Below are 16,781 nucleotides of genomic sequence, written 5' to 3'. Positions count from 1 at the left end.
ACTAGTTATCAAATGATTGTCGCAATCATTTTTATTAACGTTTAAATTTACCCATAGTTTCCGTGTTGGTTCTAATGATTAAGCGGTAGAACAGTGGTTATTTTACTAAGACACATATCATCGATAGTAAAGTCTGTAATTTGTTATGTTAACCAATCACTGCCATTGTTTACATTATGACGACTGTCCGAGAGGCGTGGTTATCTAAGTGTCTATTGCTTACCGCAATTCATTTCGTCCTCCTCACAAGGGCAGTCAGGGTGAAGGTCACACATCTGGTCACGTGCGATGCAGGCGTTGGTGTAGTTACAGCGGAACACGTCATTGTGGCTACACTCATCAGGTTCTGTCTTCTCTGAGAAAGTAGCAGAATTAATAATCTCATTTATTATTCTAATGAGATGTAAATTTAAAGAAATATTCAAATCGCCCAGTCTTGTCTTCAATCAAAATACACGTGGATTGTTTTTAAAAAATTCTATATTGCCAAATTTCTTCGAGGTTACTGCTTTTTTTTTTTTTTTGGTGAAAATGTAAAATATAATCTCAGATTCGAATTAAGTTGAACCCCGCCTATAATGGGTTAACTTACGTTTTATTATTCGACTGTCGTTTTTAATTGGCATCATGATAATATTAATATGTTGCATTTCACCTATTTCCTGTTGTGAAATAAATTTAACGACTGATCAAAATTATTCAAACAGATCCATAAATGCCTTGATTTTAGGCAAATTTGTATCCTTAAACTTTTACTTGAGTTTTTATATAGCGCAATATCCACTAAATGTGATCAAAGGGCTTTACAACCCTAATGGTAGTTTTATTATTCGGCTGTCCTTTTTAATTGACATCATGATATTATGTTGTATTGCATTTCATCTATTTCCTATTGTGAAATAAATTTAACGAGTGATCAAAATTCCTCAAACGGATCCATAAATGTCTTCATGGTAGACAAATTATGTGTAACCTGAATGGTAGATAGTGACGAACCGTTCCAAAAGGGGAGCATGGAGGAGTGAACAAGAAGGGGAGCATGGAGGAGTGAACAAGAAGGGGAGCATGGAGGAGTGAACAAGACCCAAAAACTGAATTGTATGTCTAAATTACTAAATAATAATGTGAAATTGAATGTAAGCTTCAATTTAATTACAAAAACAGATCAAATGAAAGTTTCGGTTTCCCCTTTATCAACATAACAGGATGAATGAAACACCACAGATGATTGAGATGATGTGGTAGTGGCGTAGTTAAGATCTTAACTACATTTACATTGTTTAAATTACGAACTTTGAAGCAGGATATATATCGTCTTTTAAATAGAACGAGTGTCTTATCATGGGTTGCAAATAACTGATATTTTGTGAGTAGGTATAATGATTTTGAATTCAAATTGAACTTTCACTTTAAATTTCATCCCATCAACATACAGTTTCGAGTGTCACAATTTTGTAAGATCACTAACAAGCAATAATTCCACCTTTAAAAAAAGTCTACTTGAGCAATGAAAGAGAAGACAAGTAAAAAGAATATGGCGATTGTTATGCCGACTTTTACAAGAAAGAAAAAAAATCATTTTTATTCCCTTTTATCAAAATCTTGAGACGTTTAAAAATATTCCCGAACGAACGTTCAGACATTTTAAAGATGTTACCGGATGTTCAGACATTTTAAAATAACCGGAAGTTGAGTCATTTGTAAAAAAAAAAAAATACAAAAAAAAAATTGCCGCAGGTTGTCTGTAAAAATATCAGTTCAAACTGGTATTATTGTCTGAGTGAGACGGAAGCTGAAAAGGAGATTTTGAATTAAACCAAGATGCAATATGAAATTTTAGGTTTATGCAATTTATGGAGCTGTATTTATTCTACTCGACGTGTACATATATGCAGGTCTGACATCCGAACCCACTTATGGACCTAGTTTAACATTGTTGTCATGTAATGGACAATAATTAGCGTAATTTTTTTTTTTTAGATTTTCATAACAACAATGAGCCCGTAAGGAATTTGGGTTATCCGACCTGAATAAGAGTGCACGTCATTTTTACTCAACAAAACAAACGCATACCCTTAATCAAGTTTCATATTGTAATCTATGAATTCAATTGTCAGGATCAAGACCATCTGATATAATACGCTTTGACACCGTGGGTCTACATTTGTTTTTATTTTGTTTTCGTTTCATTTGTTCCCTTGGAAAACTCCTAAAGAAGAATTTCCTCTTTGGGATGAAGAAAGGTAATTCATTTATTTATTTATTTATTTATTTATTTTATTTATTTATTAATTATTATTAGTATTAGTATATTAGTATTAGTATTAGTATATTATTATTATTATTATATATTATTATTATATTATTATTATTATTATTATTATTATTATTATTATTATATTATATTATTAATCATTATTATCATTATTATTATTATTATTATTGTTATTATCATCATTATTATTATTATTATTATTAATTATTATTATTATTATATTATTATTATTATTATTATTATTATTATTATTATTATTATTATTATTATCCATCATGAAGAACGATACATGCGACTGTGAGGAGTTATCAATTTATTTTGTTTTCGACAGCGACAACACTGTTACCGGCAAGGCAGACAGACCTACTCAATCTTGCGATGCCAACAGCGGGAATAGGATCAGGTAATTTCCGATCTACCGACGGTTGTTGTCATACCAACGATCACAAGGACGAGGACGACTACAATAAGAAAATTTATTTAAAATTTAAAAAAATTGAGCTTTATATAGGGCAATTTCCACTAAACGTGCTCAAAGCGCTTTACAAGGGGTCCCTGGTCAACAGCAACATTTAACATGTAGGACGGGACATAACGCCTGTTAGGCGATATTACAATTTTTCGGACAAAGACAACGCTGTTAACGACCAGGTACTCATTTTACACCTGAGTACGGTGAGAGAATGTGAGTAAAGAGCCTTTTCCGAGGACTCAACTAGGCGCCGAGCGCGAGGCTCGAACCCAGGACCTTCCGATCCGTAAGCGAGTGTCATACCACTAGACCACATAGCCACATTTACCTGTATGACAGTTGATAACTTTGATATCGTCCAGAGCTACAAAGGAACCAGGGTGAAGGAAGGCAGCCGCGAAACTGATGTCAAATGGAGTTGGAGAAAATCCGATGGGAACTTGGAACACGGTCCACCTGCAAGAAAGTCAACGGTATCATGACATTTATTCGATGTGAAATAAATATCTCAAATAATTGTGTACGAAACAGTGCCAAACACAAAAATACAAGGAAAAATAAGATCTGATAAAATTTGTACGAAACAGTCCAGACAAAGTTCTTCTTCTTCTTCTTCTTCTTCTTCTTCTTCTTCTTCTTCTTCTTCTTCTTCTTCTTCTTCTTCTTCTTCTTCTTCTTCTTCTTCTTCTTCTTCTTCTTCTTCTTCTTCATCTTCTTCAAGTACCAAGTCTGTGCCAGACATCGGTGATCATGGTACGCTATTCATCTCTCTGATCAGATAACCTCAGAAAATTGATATTACTCTTCTCTTTCTTTGTCACCCAGCTGTTCAAGCTAAGACAAAGTAAGAACGGAAAATGCAAGAAAACCGTCCCCAAAAATTAGACTTACCAAGTCGAGACAGGCAGATATTTTGGGGAATTGTTTTTTTTTCTTGTCTTATTATTTGTTGTTGTTGTTGTTGCTTTGTCTGGCAGTATTTCATGCATAATTTTTCAGATCTTTATAGTGATTGAGATTAGCGGAAGAGTAGCGTCCCTTGATTGGACTTCACTCATAGTCTGTGACGTCACCGGCGGAAAAGTTATTAGAGAGAGAACGTCATGTTGGTTGTGCGCATGCGTCTCTCGTCCTAGCGGACGAGGGTTTACCAGTGGACCACTTAGTTTCAGTGCTAGGTCAATAGGTCACTGCTCTCCCTCTCGTAAAATGCGCTCTAACACAGCACGTGCCATCAGTCAGTGAAGCGAGCAGTCAAATTGGTTTAATAAATAATGTCATAACTAAGTTACAACTATCTTCTATGTTAAATCACACCACTCAAAACACAGACTGAAATATGATTCATATGGTAAAGCGATTATCATAGATACCACCATTATAGTTATCTCTCAAGAAGGCATCAAAATAGACTCATATTTTCACTACATTTATCTCGTAAATCAAACTGTTTCAATAATTCATTCAACTGTAATCAGATGTTGAAGTAAATCATTACTCCCACTTGTATATAGTACAAAGTGTCTACTGTATGTTGCACTTATATTGTTCAACACATATTATAATATCACAAGTGTGGGGGCGGGGTATCAAATTTCACTCGAAACATCCAGCCTGGTCTGTGAGATGTCCAGGTTCTCATGGGTGATGAAATTGTATCGGTAACACAATGTAAACAATGTCATAGTCATTTACTGTACTCCCCACTGGCTCTGGGGTGCTCAAGTGGTAATTATACAGTTGGTGGAACTCTAATCATAACACAGGTTCAACGATATTTCATCAAGTCCTTCCTATTTCGACGTACAGGTTCCCAGGAATTTAAAATAAGGAGTGAGGAAGTCATACTGTATATAGATAGTTCGAAGATGACGTCACTAAGGTCTTTGTTATTGTTTTTTTTTTTGCCATCCGCGTTTATGAGTAATGCTCACTGAACTGTATTAACCTGACTATAAATGTTCATGGATACACACAGCTATGTGTGTTGGTCCGTTATACTTCCGGATGGCAATGTTATGAGCTTCTCAGCCAAGCGCATACTATCTCTAGTGGGCGTTTGTTTTCCACAATAATAACGATAGAATAATAATGATAATAGCAATAGTAACAATGTTGTTATATACAGAAGAAGGGGTATATTTCATATCCAATGCAAGTACAGCAGTTCTTAGACAGGAAGCTGTTATTTATTAAAGGATAGGAAATGGCATTTTTGATGAGTCATCGTCTCTCTTAGTTGATTTGAGAATTTTGGATTTCAGTATTGGGCCTACTTGGAGATGGTGTGTTTTCATTATTGTCTGAAACCTTTCTCGACTCCTCACGAATTGGATTCAATAGTCTGATGTCACGTCGCCCAGCAACGGTGGCCATCGTGGTTCTAAGCAGCAAAGAAAATCGGTACTTTTTATTCTTCATGCTGGCTAGAGCTTTTCATATGTCATGTGATCAGAATGTATAAAAGTCAAAAAATGATCAGATTTATAATGGTTTTTTTTTTCATCTGGATACGCTTTTATGCTCGTCGGAGAAATATTTCATAAGGGCGTCCGCCATTGTTCCGATAGTTTAGAGCCAGTTACTAAGTTACTATGCGTCATTACGAGGGAAGTGACGTCATGACTTTTGAAGCGTATTACAACTGTCCTTCTCTCTATCTTTTTTTTTTTTTACAATAGTTGAATATATCAACTCCCCACCCTGCTCTCCATAATAAATACCTAAACTAAACCCATTTGCGTGGTTGGGATCAAGTAGGTCAAGATTTGCAATTTTTTATTACGGCAGAAGGCCGACGGACACGTGACCGGGGTCTGAATGCCTGGATACCGCCTGGGTTTGACAGATCAACACTCCCGGGCATTGTCAAATCATGTGTTAATGTGACCCACCGTCTCAGAACGGTAGTATGTTGTGTGATTGGAATACTAAAATCTGAATCTATACTCATGATGTCATTGAAAATGGGAGAAGTGTCTAGAATAGATGAAGCTGACGTCACTCGGCTCCTAGTCACTGTTTTCAGACCTCCAGTTGGGAAATTGGGGGTCCCGATATCTCGGTTGAGCATTCGCTTCACATGCAAAGGGACCGAGATCAATCCCGGGCGCAGTCGAGATTTTTTCTGACCCCCTGTCCACCCAGCAGTGATTGGGTAGCTGGGTCTGTTAGATATGGCGGAAAGTACTTTGCAATCGACTAACATCCTATCCAAAGGGTAGCAAGAAATTGCTATTTCCCATTCACGCTATAGAAAGAGGGATAAACTCCGGCTCCATGGGTCTAATGGCTCTGAAGGACTAGAAAAAAATGTTGGGAAATTAGTTCTCAGAAAGTCCCCGAATTAGACTAGGTATAAACGGTAAAGGTAACACATGATAACATTGTGTGTTTTGGTACATGTCATCTCCTGCGTCATCGCTCTGAAGGACAGAATTTGTACTTACTTCTAATAATGTTGTGGTTTTTAACTCATTCAAGCCTAGAGACTTTTGCTACTTTTCAAGATTGGAAAAAAAATGTATTAAAAGTGAGCATGCGGATAGATATTTCCATTCAACTACCGATAAACATGTAAAAATGAAAAACATGAGCTTTGATACTACGCCTGGAATTTGTCTCAGAAAAACGTAATAAATAGGCATGGGGTAAAAGTAATCCGGGTATACTAGGGATATAGTCGGTGTTAGGGTTGAGTGAGTTAACTATTTCGGCAGACATTAATTAATTCCAAATTATTATAATTTTTCAATGTTTGAGCCTGAGCATAATTTTATAAAGAGCAGTATCCTTTAAATGTTGTCAAAACGCTTTAGTAGTGATCCTAAATGTACAGCAACACTTAAACAAATATTGGACGAGACAACAGGCATATAAGCCCAATTGCACACTTTTTGAATGGATAAACGCTGTTTCAGGCGTGATCTTCTTGTGCTCCTGATTGGATTCAATAGCAATAGTCTGATGTCACTTCGCCCAGCAACGGCGGCCATAGTGGTTCTAAACAAAGAAAACCGGTACTTTATTTATTCTTCATGCTGGCTAGAACTTTTCAAATGTCTTGTGATCAGAATGAGGAAAAGTCAAAACATGATCAGATTTATAATGTTTTTTTTCTCCTCTGGATACGCTTTTATGCTCGTCGGAGACATATTTCATAAGGGCGTCATTCATACCTGAAACAAGTTGTGTAATGTAATGTGCGGCTATGTGGTTTAGTGGTATGGCATTGGCTTTTGGATCGGAAGGTACTGGGTTCGAGCCTCGCTCGGCACATCGTTGAGTCCTTGGAGAAGGCTCTTTTCTTTACTCACATTCTCTCATTGTACTCAGGTGTAAAATGAGTACCTGGCCGTTAACAGCGTTGTCTCTGTCCGAAAAAATGATAACATCGCCTAACAGCCGTCATGTCCCGTCCTAAATGTTAAATGTTGCTGTTGACCAGGGACCCCGTGTAAAGCGCTTTGAGCACATTTAGTGGATATTGCTCTATATAAATGCTGAATTTAAATCTAATTTATAAATTATAATTCATGTCGTTGTAGACATGGTGAGATCTGAGGTTATTTTAGAACTGAAACCACACTTATAAAGGTTAAAACTTATAAAAGCATTTGTGTAGGGCATTTCTATGGGTTCAGAACCCGCTCCTTGAGGCTTTTTCTAAAGCCCCAAGCTAGCCAGTTACAAACGAAAGAGTGAATATGGAGAGGCTTCGAGGCCTCTCAATTTTCACTCTTTCGTTAGTATTTTCACGATCACCGGCTTCAGGCAACCCTTTACCGTTTTCTACAAGCTAGCCATTTGTAACCTATTATTTTCAGTTTATAAATAGAAGTCCCATGTTAAGTGGTTTTAAAAAAATAAAATAAAATTTACAACAATATCGTAACACTCTTTTGCCAGTACTCATTCATACCTGAATCGAGTTGTGTAGTGTATGTGGGGATATGTGGTCTAGTGGTATGACACTGGCTTTCGGATCGGAAGGTCCTGGTTCGAGCCTCGCTCGGCGCATGGTTGAGTCCTTGGAGAAGGCTTTTTTCTTTAATTACGTTCTCTCATTGTACTCAGGTGTAAAATGAGTACCTGGCCGTTAACAGCTTTGATATTGTTATATCGCCTAACAGGCGTCATGTCCCGTCCTAAATGTTAATGTTCTATTAATTAAAGGACTTCTTGAAAAGCGCGTTGAGCAAGTTTATTGGATATTGCGCTATAAAAAAAAAGTTCAAAAATAAATAAAATAAATAAAATAAGTGCATTACCCAGTGACAAAATGCCGAGATCAGAATCTTAAACTATCACTCTTACCCACTCGGACACTGCTGACGTTTAACGTCGCTTAATATAACTTCAGGTCAGCCTAAAATACCCCCCCCCCCCCTCCCATTTCAGGGCGTCCCCTTCATTGTCATTATCTTTGTCAGGAAATAATTGATAAAAACCCAAATCATGACATCTCATGATTGATTAATAATTCATGACTTCATGACTTCCGTCGACAGGTATTTCAGGCATCAGACAAAGTAAACACACGAGTAATTTAACATATCGATGTAATAAATGTATCCAAAAAAGAAAGAATAGAACAGCTCTTTAAAAAAATGCGAAATCAATTTTGAACATGGAACTGTTCGGCCGATAATTTGACCATGTCATGAATCGACACGTATATTTCCCATTGATGTCTCGTGTTATCTCCAAAGATGTCCTTTGAACAATTTTATAACCCTCTCGGGTTTCCCCGACTTCGGGGTGAGGTATTCCAGATAAAGTAAATACACGAGCAATTTAATTTGCTGGCGTATTGATGTACGAAACATAATTTATGTAACAGCTTCAACAGCTTGTAACTGCTGTATATTTTATGAATATTTTATTTTAATTTATTATATTTGATGTTTATTTTACTTTTAATTAGCTTCGTATTTTCATCAATTAGTTCATGACAGTGTATAAATCTGTGCTAATATAACGATGAATGATGTGTAACATTATGATAATTTCCATTCAGGATCAATAAAGTATATCTTATCTTATCTTATCTTATCTTATCTTATCTTATCAATAAAAAAATAAAAAAAATAAAGGGAAAATATTAAACACGGTCACTTTCGGGGTCAAAACCCTTTTCAGTCAATAAGAAAAACAGTTAAAAGGAAATACATCACGATGGGATTGGTGTTAATTATTTTTGTTATTGACTGAGTAAAGGGTCTGAGGCGACGTGTACATATATGAAGGTCTGGCATTCGAACCCTCTTATGGGCCTAGTGTAACATTTAATTTATTTTTGTAATGGACAATATTTTGCGTCATATATTGACATTTCCATTACAACAATGAGCCCATTAGGAATTGGGTTATCAGACCTACAAATAAGGGCACGTTACGTTGGTTTGAGCGCGAATGGCTCCTTGTCTAGTTTGTATTGTTTGTTTGTTTGTTTGTTTTTGTTTGTTTTTTTTTTTTTGGATTTTTTTTGGGGGGGGGGGGGGGGGGGGGGGGGTATGTTTTGGGTTTAAAAATTTTTATTTTTGTTTTTGTTTTGTTGTTTTCTCTTTTTTTTATTTTGGAAAAAAACAAGGGGGCGGGGGGGGGGGGGGGGGGGGGGATAATGTGTTTTATAGCTAACAACGTCTGACTAAATATACTCTTTAATTTTTCGATGGCGTGAAGCGACAAGTTTATTTCCATTAAGGTCTCCTGTTATCTGTGAAAATGTCATTTGTTCAGTTAAAACTATTTCGCTGTGGTCCCAAATTTATTATCAAATAAATACGATTCATTAGTCTGATGTCACGCCGCCCGGCAACGGCGGCTATCTTGGTTCTAAACAAAGAAAATCATTACTTTTTATTTTTTATGCTGGCTAGAACTTATCATATGCTTGTGATCGGAATGTGTAAAAGTCAAAACATGATCAAATTTATGGTTTTTTTTCCCCTCTGGATACCCTTTATACTCTCCGGAGAAATATTTCATACGGGCGTCCGCCATTGTTCCGATAGTTTAGAGCCAGTGTTACAATGTTATCATGCGTCATTAGGAAGGAAGTGACGTTACGACTGTTGAAGAATATTATTGAATGACGCCATGTTCTTGATCAGGGGGTCGTCTCTGGGAAGGGGTGGGGCGTGGGGTTAGGTATCATGGTATAACACTCTTCTTCGAACCGATAGGACTCGTGTTCGAGTCCATGTCTGAGCAGTGCAAAGTTGAGTCCGTGGGAAAACGCCCTGTAAAATATGTGCTTGTCTCCGCCGAAAGAAAAAAAAAAAGATTTAGTATCGCTTTAAAGGCGTTATAATGTCTTGTCTTCCTTCTCGGGTGTTGCTGTTGACAGGGGACTCCTCGTATAGCCCTTTGGGCATGGTTATTGCATATTGCCTGGAAAAATGCTCGCCTTTTTCAGGTTGTGATAAGGGAGAAAGAAAGAAAGAATTAGAGAGAGAGAGAGAGAGAGAGAGAGAGAGAGAGAAAGAGAAAGAAAAAAAGAAAGAAAGAGAGAGAGAGAGAGAGAGAGAGAGAGAGAGAGAGAGAGAGAGAGAGAGAGAGACAGACAGACAGACAGACTGACATGGAGAGAGAGACAGACAGGGAGAGAGAGAGAGAGGAGAGGGAGATAGAGAGAGAGATAGATGGAGAGAGAGACAGAGAGGGGTGGGGGTGGCATAGTGACAGAGGGATTGCACTGAGACTTAAGTTAAAATCCAACTTCCGGCATTTTGTTTATCTTAAATTATATTCAAAAGAATGTTTTTTTTCCTCTGGGCTCGTAGAGGATTAAAAAAACGTTCGTGAGTTTTTATATGCACTATCAACTAAACGTGCTCAAACCGCTTTACAATGGGTCCCAAGCCAACATGAACAATTAACATTTCGGACGAGTCATGACGTTTTAAAGATTATGTTTCAATAAACCAAAATGAATGTCTAGTATTTAAAGAACTAGCTGTGTCAAAACGGAATTATAAACGGGTAGGTCTAGCGGCTCTTCTCTTTATTCTTAGTATTTTGTCCATGCCCGACGTCTTTATCAGTAAGACGGACAAAGGACGGCAGTGCCGGGTCGTCGGAGTCAGTCTCCGGTGCGGGTCGGCCCTTATAATACATCCTGACGTTTTACCGCTTTGTGACGGTGGATGACATATATAAACAAGGAAATGATTACAGATTCTTACACTGTACTCTTGCTGTTTGGAATTCCGGAAGTGATCCCAACACTGCGTGGAATCAGCGCTATTTCAGTTTAAAAATTTTTTTATTCTCTATTGTCTTCTGGCACTTTTCTACTCACTTCATATCTTGTTGTTACCAACATAAGTGCCTGCTCCACTCACTTTTCTGAATTAAAAATTCACCCCATACACCGGAGCATACTCAATGTCTCAATCGTTTCTATGTTATATGTTTGTGATGAGAATATTGGCTATTAAGCTTAACTGCTGGTCAAAATTACTTCGCGATGGTGGTGAACGAATCGGCGATCTCAAGAAGTGGGTGAGAGAGGGATCTAGAAATGACTTTGGGTTTGAAACGAATATTTATTGTGTTCGTGGATAGCTCACACGGTAGAGCCACGCTCTCACCTGCCAGGCGGAGTTGTCGTACCAATAAGGTCGCAGGTTCGGACCCCACCACCGCCGCGTAAAAATTTTTTATTCTCTATTGTCTTCTGGCACTTTTCTACTCACTTCATATCTTGTTGTTACCAACATAAGTGCCTGCTCCACTCACTTTTCTGAATTAAAAATTCACCCCATACACCGGAGCATACTCAATGTCTCAATCGTTTCTATGTTATATGTTTGTGATGAGAATATTGGCTATTAAGCTTAACTGCTGGTCAACATTACTTCGCGATGGTGGTGAACGAATCGGCGATCTCAAGAAGTGGGTGAGAGAGGGATCTAGAAATGACTTTGGGTTTGAAACGAATATTTATTGTGTTCGTGGATAGCTCCCACGGTAGAGCCACGCTCTCACCTGCCAGGTGGAGTTGTCGTACCAATAAGGTCGCAGGTTCGGACCCCACCACCGCCGCGAAAAATTTTTTTATTCTCTATTGTCTTCTGGCACTTTTCTACTCACTGCATATCTTGTAGTTACCAACATAAGTGCCTGCTCCACTCACTTTTCTGAATTAAAAATTCACCCCATACACCGGAGCATACTCAATGTCTCAATCGTTTCTATGTTATATGTTTGTGATGAGAATATTGGCTATTAAGCTTAACTGCTGGTCAAAATTACTTCACGATGGTGGTGAACGAATCGGCGATCTCAAGAAGTGGGTGAGAGAGGGATCTAGAAATGACTTTGGGTTTGAAACGAATATTTATTGTGTTCGTGGATAGCTCACACGGTAGAGCCACGCTCTCACCTGCCAGGCGGAGTTGTCGTACCAATAAGGTCGCAGGTTCGGACCCCACCACCGCCGCGAAAAATTTTTTTATTCTCTATTGTCTTCTGGCACTTTTCTACTCACTTCATATCTTGTCGCTATTTCAGTTGGAACTCCCAAGGGACCAATAACCCTCTCTGCTCGCTACCTGCGTGAGGTCATTGGAGTTCAACTGGTATTAGGCAGTGCCGTGTCCAATGGGGGCAATTATGGATATTTATGGTCTTATAATATGTCTGTATAGCGGGAAAACAATAACAGACTCTTTCACTTCATTACTTTGATTTGAAAAATCAGTTGTCTTTCTAAACATCAGTGAAAATTTGACATTCTTGTGGTTAATAGTTTTCTTTGAATATCACAAATTGGTGATCTAATTTTAAGTGCTTGTAAATTATGGTGCACTTAAATAAAAAATTTGTTATTCAAAACTCAGCGGCAGTATCTCAAGAATTTTAATAAATATCAAAAGTACACATATGCATCTATGTTCCTGTGCAATATTATCATATTGGCAGTTGATTTTCTTGATTTATTCATGGTTTAGTAAGTTCTGTATATTGTTTTTACCAATTCCGTTCCTCTCAAACAGTTGTGTTGATCATAACAGTAAACTGATATGATTTATGTCTTTATGTGGTAAAATAACTCATAAAGATAATATTTTATTGTCCAGGAAAGACTAAAAACCAATATTGTGTATGATGTCAATATCTCAATTTACTATCAATCTGCCTATAAAGTATGACTTCTTTACAAGAAAAAAATCAATCACCCAACAAGGTTACTGGACATGCTACAAATATTGCAGTAACAATCATCAATTACAACTAACACTAACCACTGGTACTGTTAAATTAGATGATTTGCTCAAACAGACGGACATAGTATGTGGACAAAAGAGGATTCAAAATTATGAGGGCATATAGTTTATTCCAAGTAGTAACCTTTTTCTCTTTATTGACCAACTACATTCAAAACGAACACACTGTCCATACAGGTTATATAGAATCATCACCTTTCCTTCAAGAATACACATTTAGTCATTGTCTTTTAAAGTCATCTGATATACCATTGAACTCCAGTCAGTCAAATTTAGAGATAAAACAACTGAATAACAATCAGAGTCAAATCAGTACAACACCACAGACATACCACAGAAAGGTCATCTAATTTATGGGATATCACTGCCATATATATCTGGACGCTTCAGTCTATAAAAAGTTAACATATTCACTTGTGCACAAAAGGAGAACTTGAACTTACATTATATTACTTATTCAACATGCAAGAATACCCTAAACATTGACACCTATATGACACTATAAAGTTAGCATTTCCTGAGACAACCACACAAAAGCAGTACCGTATACATCTTCAAACTATAATGCCTAACAGTCATAAAAAAAAAAAAAATTGACTTGCATCGTAAGGGATTTAAGTATAGAAAAAAATTATCAAGTCATTAAAAAGTTGGCTTTCAAATGTGCCCAAAACTCATAATATTAAAACCAGTTAAATGCTTAAAAAATAATATTAGTATTATTTTCGTCTAATGGTTTATATTTTATTCCTAAACTGATATTTGGACATAATTCATGGCATGGAATACTATGGGAGAGAAATAAGGATCTCACCAAGTCATGCCAAATATGAAATTTACAATAAAAAATTCATCTCTTTTAAGGTTTTACTGCCCGGACAACAAAACTTGGCATGTGTCAAGATCATCAATTTTACTTTATAATGATGCTTATTTCAAACATTTTCTGCCGATGGGAATTAAATTATTGATATGCAAATTACAACAAATTAATTTCATTGATAGCTCAAAAACCACTAAATTGACACCTCTCTTATGAGCAGTCTTAAGAGGATACATTATTATCAACCATGGCATATGATGAAAGAAACCCTTGCTTTGCTTGTGGTGAGGGAACAATTTTCATTTGTGTTAGCAACTGAGCAATACCATGAAATATTGCAACAATTAATTACCATCAGGGGCATCACAGATTCCCCCTGACCGCTATCTGTTCCACCCATGGGCTGACTCCACTAATGGGGTCAGGTTGACCTAGCACTGAAATACCACTCAGAGGGGGAAATGCCACGCAGTGCCAATCGCTGCACGAGTTTGCGTGTGAAACGTTAGGAACACAGTTCGAATACACTTCAACAGTCGTAACGTCACTTCCTTCCTAATGACGCATGGTAACTTAGTAACTGGCTCAAAACTATCGCAACAATGGCGGACGCCCTTATGAAATATTTCTCCGACGAGCATAAAAGCGTATCCAGAGGAAAAAATACCATTATAAATCTGATCATGTTTTGACTTTTACACATTCTGATCATATGACATATGAAAAGTTATAGCCAGCATGAAGAATATAAAGTCCAGATGTTCTTTGTTTAGAACCACAATGGCCGCCGTTGCTGGGCGACGTGACATCAGACTATTGAATCCAATTCCAAAACGCAAGAGTTTGCCGAGAGTGTAAGAAACCTTTTATTCTATCTACCCTCCAATCGAGTCTGTATTCGTGATCTCTGAATAAAAGACTTTAAAGAAAATATTTAAATGATGCTACTTTGTAAAAATCTAATTTTAATCAAAGTATCTCTTTATGATCTGACTTCACTAATTATTATTGTTAACTTGACATCATTACGCGTTACCATTTATGGGGATGGTAGAATAATGATGAAGAAATAAGACCATATATAGCGCTGCAAATAAAATAAAAACAACAAAAACCTTAACCCTTTCCTCACCAACCAAAGGAAAATCGTCACATTCGTAACGATGCAGCCAACATTTTATTTTCTTATTCTGATTTCATTTTGATATAGTTATAGCCATAAAAAACTCGACACTATGTTGCAAACTCATTTTTCTGAACAAAATATGGAATTACCTTACAATCTGTTAAAAAAATGTAATTTTGTGTTGGGTGAGTATGAAGTTTCGAGTAAAATTCTGAAAATACCTGGTAAGAAGAGCACATTTAGTGGATATTGCGCTATATAAAAGCTCAATTTTTAATTTTTTTTTAAAGCACTTAAATTATTAAATTGGCGAAAAATAAAAAAAATAAAACAAAACTATCACATACTCAAACCATCTAGACTAGATTCCCCTTTTTTCTATGAAGGCATCTCCGCGTTTTTAAAGTTTAAGATTTAAATTTCAAGAATCGGGTTAATCTCAATAAAATACCGGTTTTGTTTTTTTTTTTTTTTTTGTTTTTTTTTTTTTTTTTGGGGGGGGGGGGGGGGATTTTTGCTTTTGAGAAGTGATGTCTTCATGTCAACATAATGTATTTTTAAAATGTGTTTTTTTTCTCACAGTAGGTCCCTTCGCACACCATCCAATGACGTCATAATTCGTCTATAATTAGCATTGGGAATTCGAGGCTAGAATTTATGTTGTTTACGAAACACGAGGAAATGTTAATGTTTTGTAACAGATTAATAGTATAACATTAAACCGTCTTGGGAAATTCCATTAAATTATTTAAGGGCTGGTAATTTTGTTGATATTGACATTTGCCTTGTTCATTCGTTAGTTTTGCTTATATTAATCATTTTATTATTATCATTATTATTTTAAAAGTTAACACCTTTGAGAATTATCATTTTCGAGTAAAATAATCAAATTGGTAAACTAATGAAAACGTGGGCAGATAAAGTAACCATAATATAGGAAGATAAACTTTTTACATCCCTTGCATTAACAACTTAAATGGTTATTTCGTGTTGTATTTTGTCAATCATTTAGCCTGTTTGTTTCACAGAAGTCTAATGGTCGAATCTTTTTTGACAAGAATTCGGTGTATTTGAATAATTTGTACTGCTTGAGCTGTAGTTAATTATTATCTAAGTTGTTATTTCTTGTTTTATTTGATATTTTTATGTTTAGTTTACTTGTTTGGGATGAGGCAAAGGTCTGTGCCAAGGACAGAAGAAGATGGAAGAGTGCTGTCGAGGCCCTATGAAAAAAAAAAAAAACCTGTCACAGTGCAATGCCTTAACATGCCTTGGCTAATTGTCTAAAATAAACGTTTTTGAACTTAACCACTCGGCCACTTCGCCCCAGTTGGCCAATGGATAATAGTACGTGAAATGATATAAATAATTTGTGACACGTCGACTCAAAACGGTATTATGTCAGGATAACCAGATGTCAAAAAGAGATTTTAATTAAAGATGAGGCGGTGATTTTCAAAACGTCCTAAGTCACATTTCAATAAATAATGACTTTGTGCGGCTATAGGGAATGAGATTAGCGGAAGAGTAGCGTCCCTTGATTGGACGTCACTTTACCGAGAGAACGTCAAAATGGTTTTGCGCATGCGTCTCTCTCGTCCTCGCTTTCGGTGAAGTGTCTCATGCCGCACAACCAACATGACGTTATCTCTCTAATAACTTTTCCGGTCGTGACTTCCAATCAAGGGACGCTACTCTTCCGCTAATCTCATTCCCTATGTGGTCTTGTTGTATGACTTTCGGATCGGAAGATCCTGGGTTCGAGCCTCGCTCGGCGCATATTTGAGTCATTGGAAAATGCTCGTTATTCACATCATTTGCCAGTTATTCTATGCTCGTTTGCAAAAAAA

At 36.7% G+C, this 16,781-nt stretch overlaps 1 protein-coding gene across 1 annotated transcript in view; it reads right to left on the bottom strand.

Annotated features, from left to right (window-relative positions):
- The window catches only part of LOC144971058 (leukocyte tyrosine kinase receptor-like), a 144,398-nt gene that overhangs the window by 81,793 nt on the left and 45,824 nt on the right, over positions 1-16,781 (bottom strand). The window contains exons 6-7 of the mRNA XM_078911397.1: positions 3,076-3,203; positions 224-355 (exon numbers count right to left, since the gene is read on the bottom strand). Of these exons, the coding sequence (XP_078767523.1) occupies positions 224-355; positions 3,076-3,203 (260 nt within the window). The remainder of the gene's footprint in view (positions 1-223; positions 356-3,075; positions 3,204-16,781) is intronic.

This window comes from Berghia stephanieae, chromosome 1 (genome assembly GCF_034508935.2).
Source record: "Berghia stephanieae isolate SIO BIC M18660-M18661 chromosome 1, UCSD_Bste_1.3, whole genome shotgun sequence".
NCBI classification, from domain to species: domain Eukaryota; kingdom Metazoa; phylum Mollusca; class Gastropoda; order Nudibranchia; family Aeolidiidae; genus Berghia; species Berghia stephanieae.
Note: the sequence above shows the minus strand (reverse complement) of the source record. Positions and strands in the feature narration are given on the sequence as shown.